Here is a 14,659-nt window from a genome sequence, read left to right on the forward strand (position 1 = left end):
GTGTGTGTGTGTGTGTGTGTGTGTGTGTGTGTGTGTGTGTGTGTGTGTGTGTGTGTGTGTGTGTGTGTGTGTGTGTGTGTGTGTGTGTGTGTGTGTGTGTGTGTGTGTGTGTGTGTGTGTGTGTGTGTTGCATATTATAAGAACAATGTATTAATGAAATGTGTCAAGAAAATTTGATTTATTAATTACAATTTATAATTTTATTTATTCAAATACCTATATCTATATGGCAAAAAACAGCAGAAAAAGTTTCATTTAAATCCAAAACTTACATTTGCTTGCCCTTTTAAGTGTACTTTTAGAATTATATGCGCTATTTCCATCAAAAGTATTTGGTTATCGTCGAGAGAAGAAGAGGGCATCTCCTGTATCTCATATCATAAAATGTATCGTTACTGACATTGAAAAAATAAATGTTAAAAAAATCAGTTTTTTCCTCTGTCTCTTCGATTTTCTGGTTCGTATGACAGACTATACCTATAGTGACACTTGTCAACTTGTCAACATTTGCTTTTTCTTTGGACAAAAAATCATCAATAACATAGATCTTTCTGTTCTTGCAAATATTTTGTGACAGCGGTTTAGAAATACTGCACATATTTTTGAAATATCATCCATCGTTAATATACATAACTTCATACATTCGCTATTTATTAATTAAAATACGTCTCTGTAACCATAGATTATGATATATTAGCTCGCCGCATTTCTAATGAAAATATATTGCAGTTACATAATGCGATAAATACCAAATGCGTTTTCATTGATAATGAAAATAATGGGACTTGAGAGAGAGAGAGAGAGAGAGAGAGAGAGAGAGAAGAGAGAGAGAGAGAGAGAATTAACAAAGAATTAGTAAATTGTAACAAAGCTGTACGTAGAACATCGTTTAAATATAAATTATCAGTCAATATCGAATAAACGACTCCGTTCCGCACAGATTAAATTGATTATTCGTCGCATGAAGGATATTTTTCATTAGCAGCACTGCTCGGATTAATGGCTGAAATTCGAGGAGTCATTACCTCGCGATGAACGCTATAATGTAAAGTAGCTATATAGTCATACGCGCCATCGAGTTGGCACTTCGATCCCTAATTAGCTTCGTGGCTACGCGAACGCTTGATTTTCTATCGTTGATTGACATGGCTCTTCAGCTACACGTCAAAATTCAATTGAGACGAATTGCCGTGATGCATCGGCGATTCGTTAAACAACATGGAGCATATCAATGACTCCTATTATTATAAATTAAACAGCTATTATGTAAAAGCGATCAAGCAACAGTTCTAACTATTTCATTGAAGTATTTCGAAAAACCTTAGGTCAGGAAAATATATCTACAAAAAGCAAAAAGGATGAGATAATAAAAAAAGTTTTGGTAACTTAAAAATTTAAAAAAAAGTTTAAAAGTTTTGCAAAATGTAAAGAATTCAATTAAAGTTTTAAAGACTTTCAACAAAATTATTCAATTAACGTCTCCCAGGAAATTATTTAAATGTATTAAACTGAATTGAATAGCCTTGCGAATGTAGTTATAGATATATTTCCATAAATGATTTTATATTGACAGACGATGCATGTATATAATATGGCAAAATCAGTGGAGTGCTATCAGCGAAAATTGGTAATTCTTTTATGAAAAACAAGCAATAATTAACCGCGATCGTATGCGCGACGAGACGAAAATAAACCATGAGTTTAATCAATTTTTTCGATTGACTGATATCAACTGACGTATTCGTATCGTGAAATTAAGCAATGCATTCATACGTCGTTAAGCGTCGACTGATTTGGCTTTGGACATAGGATACGTATGTACGTTCACTCTGTCAACGAGATCCCATGTGTGAAATCAACGAGTGATTCAGTTTGTACTGTTTCAGAGAAATGGATGGTGAAATTCAACGAATTTTGCTTCTATCGTTAGAGAGATAATTAATGTAACAGACATAATATAATAGACGAGAGAATTCTCAAGTTGCTTATTCTTGTCGTACGTAACGTCAACTAATAAACCATTATGATTTATGATTAATCAAGCAATATTATCCGAGAAAGTTTAGCTATGTAATATTTAACGATTCGTATCTGAACTTTGCTGGAGTTATTGAACGTAGCTATCGCCAAATTGAAATAGAGAAAAGAATCGGACACAAATAAAAAATTAATTTTATAAGTTTGCAAAATAAACAATGCAGTATTTGTTGTAACTTTGAAAACAAGAAATAATTTAAGGGAATTTTTAAATTGATTTCTACATAAATATCAGTTAAAAAAGTAAACTTTGTTTTCAGTATCTCCTTTCAGGGGAAATTCTGAAAATTTTAACCATGGGAAACTAATTACACAAGCTAAAACAGTTGCAACGTTGAACTAAGTGTAAAAGGCAGTGATGAAATAAATTTGTGATTCACGAAACACCACTTAAATAGAGTTGATAAATGCAATTAGAAATCGTTGCAATCAGAATCATTGCTTTATACATCTTCATAAATATGCTACCGTGTTCTGTCTCTTATAATTCATAAAAGTTCGCATACAGAAAAAAATATATTTTGAATATTTTCCTTCTTGAAGTTTACTCTCCTCTCATCCCTATCGGCAGTTCTTTAATAGCTTTTACTGTAAATAAGTTCTACTTGAAAGAGAGATTTTTACTCGCAGATATTACCTCATAGAAAAATGTATGTTTAACACGGCTGGAGACTAATTTGTGACGATTAAAAATTTTATGCTATCACGAGAAGAACATTTTATTCGTAACTTTATATTCTCATAATGTCTGAGTAATTCTCTGGGAGCGCCTTTATATTATTTTTAATATCCGTTTTAATATAAAAAAGAACAGAAAAATACAGAATAGAAGATTGAAAAATATTTTTCTCTGAAAAATAAAATATTTCGTAGATGTGGCGATAATGTAAGTTCGTATTATTAAATCTTGCACGTAAAATACTAAACATCTAACTTGACAAATTATAATATCAGAATTATAATATCTATAATGAATTTTTTTATATGGCAATTTTGTTGTATAATAATAACAAGTATATTCTAAACATATCGAAACTAATTAGGACATTTCCGATGTTAATAACTGATTAGGACTCGATGATATCTCATGAAACACGGATTTCCAGGGCTTTACTTCCAGCTCTACGAACGTGATTGACGATCTACGCTCATGTTGGATCAAAGGGAAGGAGGTGGGACTTTGATGTACACTGATAATTCATGCGGATCCAATTACACTTTGAAATCGCTCGGTAATTGTTCCAAGTAAATACCCCGGGAGAACTTAACAAAGAAGACAGCGAGCATGCTTTACAGAAATAGTATGAATAGTATGGGAAGCACGCTTTACAGAAATAGTATGAATAGTTGGGAAGTACGATTGATTTCATTCGGAATATCGTCATCCCCGATCAAATCCAAGTTCAGCGGAAAGAATGTTTCTGATGTTGCCGTTTGCTATGTAATTTTATTGAAAAGATATCTATAACGATGATCGTTCGTTTTGTCAACTTCTAATTGTAAATCTTATTAAATGTTTATACTTACATAGTTTATTATTTCTTTAATCTTTAAAAATATAAATAAAAAATTACAAATGTGTTGTATAACAAATTAAAATTATTATAATATAATTTTGTTTTGTTTACATTCAAACATTAATATTTTTGATATATACAATACTCTGTAGAATTTGAATTTATATTCGATTAAAGTTCAAAATGCATATAAAATTCCAACATAAGATTTATAAAATATAACGAATATATATCATGATTTTGCTTTTATCTATTCGTTTAGTATCAACTTTATGAAAAGAACTGTAATGAATAAAATAATTTTCACATGAATTTTATGCTACTTGTTATTTTAAACTAGCAATCTACAATGAGAAAAAATTTGATTCACAACAAGCCTTACTTTCTTATCATGCCAGTTTATTATTCCTCGAACATGTTCTCTTGGCAGCATGTGCGCATATATGCATGGATAAGAAGGAAGGTTTGATATTACCTTAGATTCTCCTTAGAATATCTCGAATTACTTTGAACGTTTAACGAATAAATTTTATAATATTTAATAAGAATTTACAAGAAATTTAACTAAATATAATTTTTTTTATATTATACGCAAAAAATCCCAATTTGAAAAAAGTAACGCATTGCTCTCCTAAGAAAAAAAAGCTTAATAAATCAAACATAAAATATTTATATTTATTAACATTCTGTCTACAGATTATGTTTGTACAATCATGTATTTTTATAAATATATTGTTATAAAATACAGTAAAAGTTGTTGTATAATGTGGTTTTACGATATTTCAAAACGTTCAATCACGAAGAGATGCGACCGACTCAGATCGACGGACGTTTATTATTTCACGAATTTTTTCACGTACCAACGAATGCGCATATTTTGCTCGCGGCTATCAGGACAGCCGCGTGCCACGAAGAACTATGCATGACTCACCGCCAAATTAGAATACCGAGCGACGATTCTTTTTTTCTTTCTTTCACAAACGTTGCAGGTCGGTTACAGGAACCGAAGTGACATTGACTAATGAGCTCGCATCGGGCACTCACAGGCACATGCAAATGCGTTCTCGGCTACGTCGCGCGAATTATAATCCCCGCACGGCCGTTTACGGCCGGTAATTTGACGTGCGACGAGCCGCAAAAGGGCTAGCAAGACTCTCTTATCCTTCCACTGTCAAGAGGCACTTACTATTTTAATCGCGACTGAATTTCAGCTAAAATCTTTTTAATCGAAAAAATTTAATCCTTATCATATTAATAAAATATGAAGAAGATGCATTTCACAATTGCTGTGTCAGAAATTTATAATGATTATCACATGAAATAATATCAAATTGAAATCAAAAAGGAATATTTTAAGTATAGATACTTTAAAGAAGAATATTAAGTTAAAAAATATTATTCATTAAGCGTAATGCTATCTTGATATCTGAACCATTTTACAATCCTCCTCCTCCTTCTTCTTCTTTTTGTTGGATTTCTTTTTTTTCAATTCTTAAAGTAAGTTTTATAGTGAAACATTCACAAGCCAGTTTCCACAGTAGGAATAAATTATACACGTTTCAAGAAAAATTACATCATATTTTTATAACACGGTACCTTCTTTTCCACACTTTCCTTTCTTTGTTAAGGAGGTAAAAGATGGTTACGATTAATGTAAACGAGGTATTCCGCAACAAAGTAATACTCGGTTATAAGAGTGCTATTTGCTAACAAAATGTACACGTATGGGGTATGTGTAATTTCACTTAAGTAAAAAAGATTGGAGCATGGAGCAACACTGCGATGACCGACCATGCATTACTTTTTCGTCGCTTTGCGCGAGAACGGCATAAGCATGTAGCAAGTAGTATAAAACTTCGCCTGTTAACATCTCCCAATTCACGTGCAACTTTTCGCAAAGAATATTATTGCGGCATTGCGGCACCGCTGAAAAGATTCGAAGATTTTCGCGAAAAAAGTTTGTACACGAGCGTATGTACTCATGCTCAAAAATTCAACGACGATGTAAATATTGCGGCCAGACACATTTGCATTCTACACAACTCGTTCTACACAACATTTTTTTTTATTTTTTTAAATTTGCCACGTATTCTTGATTAGTTTTTCAACAATATTGCGGACCAGCGTAATCGACACTCGCATAAAATTATTATTACATTTCGTCGAATATAAACAAACAGGTAAATACACAGGATAAAATTACGTCATGTATCGGCGATGACCGGAAATTTTAGTTTTCATTCTCAGAAGGATAACGTCCTGCGACGTCATGCTCGAAATACGTTACAGTGATGTCGCTCGTTAGTTGCCGTCGACAGTTTTCACAACAGTTTCTTTCGCTATTCTTCGTGACGCACCGTTCCCGAGGAGAGTGCCCATTAAAAATGTCGAGAACGAAATTCAGTACGAATCCCGTCCTGGGCAGAAGGAAAGATCCTGCGACGACGTCATTTTGTTTAAAGCTGTCGCTGACTCGTTGCTGCCGAGTCACTTCGAACCTCGCAAAATAAAATAACTTCTTCTCAGAGAAGAACGTTCTACGCTCATTATACGCTATTGTGCAGCAAGCTCCGGATAGATCCTCTACCAAACACGTTATTGCACGGTCCGTAATATCAGTTTTTCTCACTATTCTTTTCAAGGATTGCAACGGTGAATCGCCGCTAGCTATACTTTCTCGGGTAAATGCTCGTACAATTTTACCATTTAAATAAGTAATTACTTTTCTCTCTGCATGACTATATACTATAACTCTTACCACTCTTTTTTTATAATATTATATTGTTGTAACTCAATCATCAACTTGTTCTATTTGCAAGCCGGGAATGTCAGAATGTGCAATGTATCTCTTAATATTTGATCATTAAATTAAACTGAATAATCATATTAAAATTACAATCCAAGCTATTATATTTCTTACAAAAATCAGTAATATATTTATGACATTTATACTGTTAATGACATTTATACTGTTCATAAGAGATAAATATACCATTAACTTCACCGGTCAAGTGAGATTTTAAACAAAGTCACAATATTTTGATTGTAAATTTTGGTAAATAAATTTAAATCTGTAAAAAGTAAATAAATTATAATCCGACTATTATCATAGTAAAAACTTATTAAAACTTTCAACACAAGTATGTAATAATTTGTTTAGATTTTCAAAGGGTTTGGAGCAATATAAAAATCTGCACTGAAGTTTAAAGATGCAAATTGTTGATGCAAAATTTCACGTAATCAATAAAGAGTTAACTACGTTTAAATAAAATTTAGCTTTAAAAATGAATTATTAGCTATTACAAGACACATTTTGTCACTTCATGATAGTAAAATTAAAAAGAATTTCATTTACTCACCGCAGGTGTACACGACTTTAAGATACGTTTTGCTGTCTGGACTGCAAGGATCTGGTCTGCCAAATGTTGTGCTATTAGCTATTACTGTGCATCGTCGCTTACCATGGCATAATTGCATTATAGTTTCCGTTGTAAAGTCCATCATGCAAGCTGTAACAGTAACAGAATAATAATAATAATAATAAATAATAAAAGATGCATTGTATAAGGAAATAAAATTGAAAAAATTTCGTATTATTGATATTTCTTTTTCTTGACAAAGCATTTTATACGAAATTGTGAAAGAAATAACAAAGTTTGTATATTTCGCAATAATATGATTCCATAAAGATAAAACGAAAAGGCTAACTGATTCATTCTATGTACACAAATTTACAAAAGTTAAAGATAGTTTCACATGTATAAATCCACCTTTGCTTGGTTAGAATAAAAGGAAAGATTATATATAATGCAAACATTATACTACTTCCACTGTAATTAAGTCTTTAATCTGAGACACGTAGAGGGAGAATCTGCTTTCGAACTTGCGTTCAAATATTTATACAATATTATACATTTATAAAATATATTTTATAAAATATATGAGATTTTGCTTACATCGTTTATGATTTAAAGAAAACATTGCAAGGTATTGTTTCCGTTATTGAATAAAATTTAGAAAAGCTGGTCGACAAAATGCATATCCACGTCAAAGAAGGAATAAGAATTTATCGATCCGATTTCACGTAGAATGACAGAAAAGACGGAATCCAAGGAAAAGCAGGAAGTCTTCGGAGTTTCCGATACTCTTTTGTGTAAGAAAATATACGTATCGTTCACGTCGACCTAAGACGTGACGACGAAACGTATCTCATGAAGGCACATCAAGGCGACCACAAGCTATTCATGGCAAAGGAGCACGAAAAAGCACTATTATAACGCGGCACCATTTCATAGATTTTGTTCCTTATTGTTGCACTCAAGCGGCAAGCAACCTTTCAACTCTTCGCGTTAAAAGGTAGCTCTACGAGTTGGCGGATGATGACCGGACAAGTGGACCAAGGAATTGTGCGGGATAGAGAGATTTATTGGATCATCGTGGACAGAGCCGAGCTATTCATACAACTGTAAAACCAGAATTTCTTTTGCCTACAAAAGGAACGGAAATGATATTTTCCTTTTAGAAGAATAAAAGGAGCAAATAAATAAAGTCTCTTCTTATAAAGTTAAGAGTAACTAATTTTTCTTTATCTAATTTTGTCTCCAAAATTAGTTAGCTATAATTAATGAGATCGTACGAATAATTGTATTGTTGTTTTATATACGTGAATTACACTAGTTTACAACAAAAAAATTACTTTAAACCGGACTAGATGTTTCGTATAGATTTTTAATACTAAAAATAGTGCCGCAAGCCAAAAAATTCCAGCACGTCAGATTTCCAAAATAATTGAAGTTTAATTTTCAAAATGACTTTTTTAACTATTGCGGTATCGTTTTCAACATTCAAAAAGATATAAGAACATTTTTTCTGGTTTAAAATAATTTTTAAAAAATATTTTTTAAAACTAGTATTATTATCTCAATAATTAAAATAATGGAATTATTATCAAAAGATTAAGACATAAAATTGAAAATAAAGGAATAGCAAAGACCGATTAAATGAATAAGAAATTATAATATAAATATATACGTGAATAACAATTTCAATGTTTCAGAATTAAATGGTATCGTTAAAGTATCAGTATCGGTGTGGTCTTCACTGTTCTCGTTTATGTTCTCTTCGTGCGTTTTCGTAGAAATCGATTGATTGGACAGGACAAAAAGTCGTCATGGGAACGCGAGCGGTCGACCAGAGCATTCATTCGCGAGTTAAAAGAATTTACTTCGAAAAGTTAAATAAAACCATGTCTTGGGAATGAGAGGCAGCTCCTTCATTCTTCCTGAATTAAAAGTAAGCGGCGTGAGCCTCTCTCGGCGCGCAAACGTGAATAACAAGCTTTCCCGATATCAAACGTCACATTTAGCGCCCAAATGCATCTGTCGGTCATTGAATTATATCCCGCTCCATTTGGAAAAACCTTCGACTTCTTTTTTTTTTAAAGAATATCCTGCGGGAAAAGTCACTTTAATTTTCTCTTCCCACATCACTCGAACCTCATCCGAAACTTCGGCAGCCACGGAAGAAAGAGTCGCAATCTCGTCGCCAAGTATGACAATAAACTAGGACAAACATCGATTCGAAGGCTTTTCTGCAGAAAAACTCATCGACAAATAGAAGAAATGAACGACAGAGATTATTGATCGATCCTCGTTATATCACTAGAAACTAAGCGTTCGAAAAATTCTACACAAAAGGAACGGTTTTGCTGAAGTATCTAAAAATTTAATTTATAGATATAGATTTGAAAATAAATTTTGTTGAACTATCAAAATAAATATGTAGGACGCTCAGACTGGTTGTTAGAATGTCAAAACTTTTCGTAACATACATCATGTTTCCTAGAAAATTATTTTGATGGTCCAACAAATTCTCAGATCTGTGTATCTAGCTGAAGTTTTAGATACTTTAGCAAAATCGATTTTTCCGTACAGTTTATATTAATATAAATCATTTTTACTAGATCTTTCTGTTTAGCTTAAATGGAAAAATTGATAAAATGATTGATGATGCAATAAGAACAATATTGATATGAAAGCGTGTAAAATTATTTGAAAAACAAGAACAACAATACTTTGATTGCAACGTTGCTTCTCATGTTTGAATTTTGTACATAATTATTGTACATAATGATTTAACAAAATATCTAAATCTTTAGATATTTTAAATTAGAGTCTGATTTCACACTGAAGAAAGTTAGAATTTTTTGGTTGATTTATAATTCTATAGTTGATATAACCAGAATCTAATTCTAATTGATCAAAAATCTTCTGGTTCATCTATTTTCAACTAGAAATTGTTCTCAGTGTGCAGCAAAATTCTTTCCGTGTGTTTTGTCGTGCAAAATTTCACTTTAGTATTTGTACACAATGTAAGTATAACGGATATCATTACTTTAATAACACGCGGAATTTATCTGCGTATATAAATACTTAACATCAGCTGTAATCTCGGAAAATGTGGCCACCAACTTTTCTTACGAAGCAGCAAATGATATATAACGCATATAACATAAAACCAAGACGATATCGAAACGTACGAAGAGTACGCGTTAAAAAATTCATAGTTTTATGTTCGATTATTGCTTTAATAACAAAAGTAATACAATGTTAAATACGCGTTTCACAAATGTCACATAATTTCGATAAAAAAGAAAGAATTAAAAAAACGAGTTATAATAAATTGTAAATTATAATTAATGGAGAGACGCAAGATGTTGTTAATTAATGATGGTACTTACTTTCTTCTTGTACGCCCAGTGGCTGCGGACACTGCAGGGACTCATATTGCGTTCTGCCAAAGGCAGCACTGAAAATCGCCACCCTCTGGCCGGGATGGCAAACGAGATTGACGACTTCGTTTTCGCAAGCCACCTTACTCCTGAACTCATCTGAAACCACAAAACCAGCTTTTAATAAAGCAACTACCATCGCACTATATCGCCACCGTTGTCGCCGCTGTGCAAAACGCAATTATGTTTGCGACGCGACGCGGGTTTATGAATATACCTTATTAGAGAGCAACTATAATGTTTGTATCTCATTGTTTTCGCAATAAGAATTAAAAAAAGATAGAGAAAAACTTCCTTTTGTCGGAAATTGCGCCGAATCGTGAGTTCCGGGAATCTCCATAAGAAACACGATCGCTTTCTTATGAACGGGCGTTCCCTTGAGGGTGAAAGGACAGACGTTGTCTACTCGTCTCGTTACGACCGTAACGTTGCATTCGCGAATTTCAATGAACCGGAATGGCTTGCAGCTGCCGATAGTACGTTTTTGCATTTCTCTCCCTGCGGGGTGCAGAGATCGCGTCGCGTTGGGAAGTTTCTTGCGATAGACGTATTTTGCAAGCTTACGGATTGCTGACGCTTGATCTTGCATCGATATCTTGCATCGAATCGTGAATATCTGATATATAAGGTAAATCGCGATTCTTGTCAATTCTTAAATATTCTCGTATTTTAAATATTTTTGCTGAACAAAAATTTCATCGCAAATATGCTCCTTTATTTCAAAAGTGCTATTGATAATGTTACTTGCCGGAACTCTTTAAAAAACAATTATTATACACTTATTCCTATATTCTTCAAAAAAAAAGCTTATAAAACTTTATAATCCGAACTTTCGAGAAAATTGGAGCGCTAATTTCACATATCTCCAAAAATAATACAACTAAAAAAAAACATGATTTTCGAGTTGTTACCATAAATGATAATTAAATAAACATTATTCTATTAATCATCAAAAGTATTAACTTCTTGAAAAATTATCATAATATCACAGTTCAAAAAGAGTAATTTTTTAAAAGTTGTATAACAAAAATGACAAAAATGCCAATATTATTTGATTAGTCAATAACTGTCTGTCAAATTCAAAAAGAGTTTTTTCCCTTTTCTGCAAAACTTAAGTTTTTAAATCACTTATGAAGGAAGTGATATGTACATCAATTAATACTAACAAAAAATTATGAATAAATTATTTGCCAATTAAGGAGATGATGGAATGACCAAATTATCGATATTATAGTATTGTATAAAATTCTCTAAATTGACTGAACGGAATCAAAAATCCTTTTATAGGATTAAAGTAGACGCAAAATTAAATTTTGGTATAAAGTCCACTGTACCACCTCTTAATTTTGCATTTAATCCTGTAAAAGAATTTTTTATTCTGTTCAGTCAATTCAGAGACTTTATATTGATAATTCTAGCGTCTTCTTAATCTTATAAAAATCGTTCACAAAATGCGAATTAAGGAAACTGAGTGATTTAGAAAGTCAAAAAAATCAACGATGAATTTTTTAAAAAACCGGTTACAGCGATCAATTTTAGATTTAGATCTATATTTCATTTGCACTTTGTACAATATATATAAATTTTATATGAACTAAAATGTGTTAAAATGTCTGAGAGATAACAATGGCAGTAAACGTGTAATTTAAAAACGTGTAATGAGATTTTATCGAATTGCTGACATTGCAGTCACAATTAGTCGTCTAAAAACAAAAAATCAAACTGATTTGTAATTAATGATGTTAAATGTATACAGTAAATCTAACAAAATTATCGCAATTTGTTAAAATTACTTCATTACAAAAAAAAAGTTCTTTTTTTATAAAAACCATTATTTTTCTCATTGTCAAAGAATTATTATTGTTTTGAAAAATTATTTTTTTCAGGTTTACCGTATGGAGAAAATAGTTGTAACGTGTAAAAAGCGTAGATCAGTGCGTTGAGCCATTTTCTGTTTACAATGTTAGCAAATTTCATCAGCAAAAAAAACGAGAAAAGTGTGTTCAAAGTTTTGAATTAAAATACTTCTGTCTTTTTTTAGTACTTACAATAAATTTTTTTTATTCTGGGTCATAAAAAGATTCATCCTCTTCATCAACTTCATGAATGTTTCTTTATTCAAAGAAATAACAGTAACAGCCGTATTGCGTGGCGCAGCGGATCGAAACTCAAACGCGCCTAATTTTTATCTATGCATCATTTTAGTAAATCGTGAATAATTCTGTCATTCTACGTATTTCTCTCTGAATGATTTTAGCAATATATTTTCAAGACTGTCAACTTTCTGAAAATGCAATAAAAAAATTGATTTTTTCCACTTTATTATTATTATTATCGACAAAATATTCATATTTGACGGATCAATTTGCACAGATTTTATATTTTTCGCTAATAAAAATATCATAATACTGGCTCTCCTTTTAAAACGGCCTTATTTTCTTGAAAACTTAAAAAGCTTTATTTTATTATCTCTCTTGCACTCATAAACTCACAATTAAACGTGTTATTAAACGCGATCCTCGCAATAGGCAATAAAAATTCCGGATGTTGTCCGGTGCATTCATCCGTGTTCGAGTGCAGCGAAACACCGTGGTAACTCGTTGATGTATCGCGGTTTTGTTGAGGAAGAACAAGTTTGACCATAACCCAAGCGATCCCACACGCCGGGCAACATCTTTTCATACCGCGATCATGTTTCTTAGCCACGCACGGAAGTCGGCGGGTGCACTTATGCTTGAGATAAAGTGTTATGCCCTGCTTTATTGAGTTGGCAATTTACGGCGGTTGCCATCGCCAGCTTTTGAACTTGTTCCACCGGTGAACCGAGGCCAATGGCTACCACCGCGATTTAAGGCGAAATTACGTGCAGCGTGAGGCCGTGCACACATTGTTTGACGCGATAGCTTCATCAGCGTGCCAAAACTAATAAATGATATCAGCTAATCCTACCAATCCGCTATATCAGCCAGTTTTACTTGATTTTACTTCGTATCATAAACATTGGCTGACCTACTTCTAGTTTCATTTTTTTCTACCCCATATTTTCGCTCCTCTGACAAAAATATCGCGTTTTTCTGAATTCATACATATTTTTCGTTTTCTCTCTAAGCGTGTATACAATCTGCACCGACCTTTAACTAACAAGGACAGTACATTGTGTGTACAGTTTTGCTATGGCCAGAATTACCAATTTCTATAAAGGATTTCTATTAAAGGACAAAAAAAATTAAAATTGTAAATTGTAGCTCTGTAAATTTAATTTTATAAGTATAATGAAATAAATATCACTCTCGTTTATTTCCTTCATGCATATTCTTCTTCTTCTAGAATTTTATCAATATAAAATTCAATTGGCCTACTTTCAATATTATATTTTAATATTTTCTATTCCTATCGTTTATATTTTCAATTGTACTGTAATATTTTTAATTCCAATCTTGACAAATCATATTTTTTTCTAAATTTATATATTTTCCATTTATACTGTCCCATATACGGCTAGTAAGTACATTTAATCTAAACTTTTTAATGAACAGATATGTTATTATTATTTTATTAAAACAAAAAATTCTCTATTCCATAACAATAATGATAAAAGTTTGTATTGTTCTCATCTGTATATTTCAGTCATGACACTTAAATCCCCCGAAATTAGTGTAAAGTACGTACCTAATTCTTCAGACTACATTTATAGCATCCGAAAGTTAAATTAACCTGAAGTATTCCTGGGCGTAAAATAAAAAATAATGCCATCATGATATCATAATACTATAAAGGTCAACTTTAAAATGCGGGGATGATCTACTTTTGTTAATACATACAATTTTCCATATTATCCACGATGCATAAGATTATGTCGGTTCACGCCTTTCCTAAGATTTTCTTACGGAAGATACCATCCGTACTGCGCTGTTATGACCACGTTACATGCAAACTAAAAATCGCCGCGCTATACCTGCCAGAACTCTCTCGAGGTTCGTATCTAAAAGTAACCGGCGCTATCCAACGGACATATCAAAGAACGGGACCGTCAATGGCCCGTAAAATTTCACCCGGAAGAGCGAATTCGTGGTATACGCGAGAGAGATCGCGAAACTGCCTTATTGCAGTGGGATATTCCGTAGAGCTCCATAGAACAAGAGAAAAGGAGAGAGAGAGAGAGAGAGAGAGAGAGAGAGAGAGAGGAGGAGGAGAGAGAAGAAGTCGTACGTACGGTTAGGTTTAGGTTTAGGTACGAAAAGAAAGGAAGGACGACCGACCGACGTAGGACGGAAGAAGGAAGGTAGGGTAGGGTAAGGGTAAGGGTAAGGGTTAA

The 14,659-nt window shown here is 32.5% G+C and overlaps 1 protein-coding gene across 1 annotated transcript in view; it reads right to left on the reverse strand.

Moving 5' to 3' along the window:
• The window catches only part of LOC105620907, a 73,022-nt gene that overhangs the window by 42,610 nt on the left and 15,753 nt on the right, over positions 1–14,659 (reverse strand). The window contains exons 4-5 of the mRNA XM_012202384.1: positions 10,294–10,443; positions 6,914–7,063 (exon numbers count right to left, since the gene is read on the reverse strand). Of these exons, the coding sequence (XP_012057774.1) occupies positions 6,914–7,063; positions 10,294–10,443 (300 nt within the window). The remainder of the gene's footprint in view (positions 1–6,913; positions 7,064–10,293; positions 10,444–14,659) is intronic.

This window comes from Atta cephalotes (genome assembly GCF_000143395.1).
Source record: "Atta cephalotes unplaced genomic scaffold scaffold00030, whole genome shotgun sequence".
Taxonomy (NCBI): Eukaryota; Metazoa; Arthropoda; class Insecta; order Hymenoptera; family Formicidae; genus Atta; species Atta cephalotes.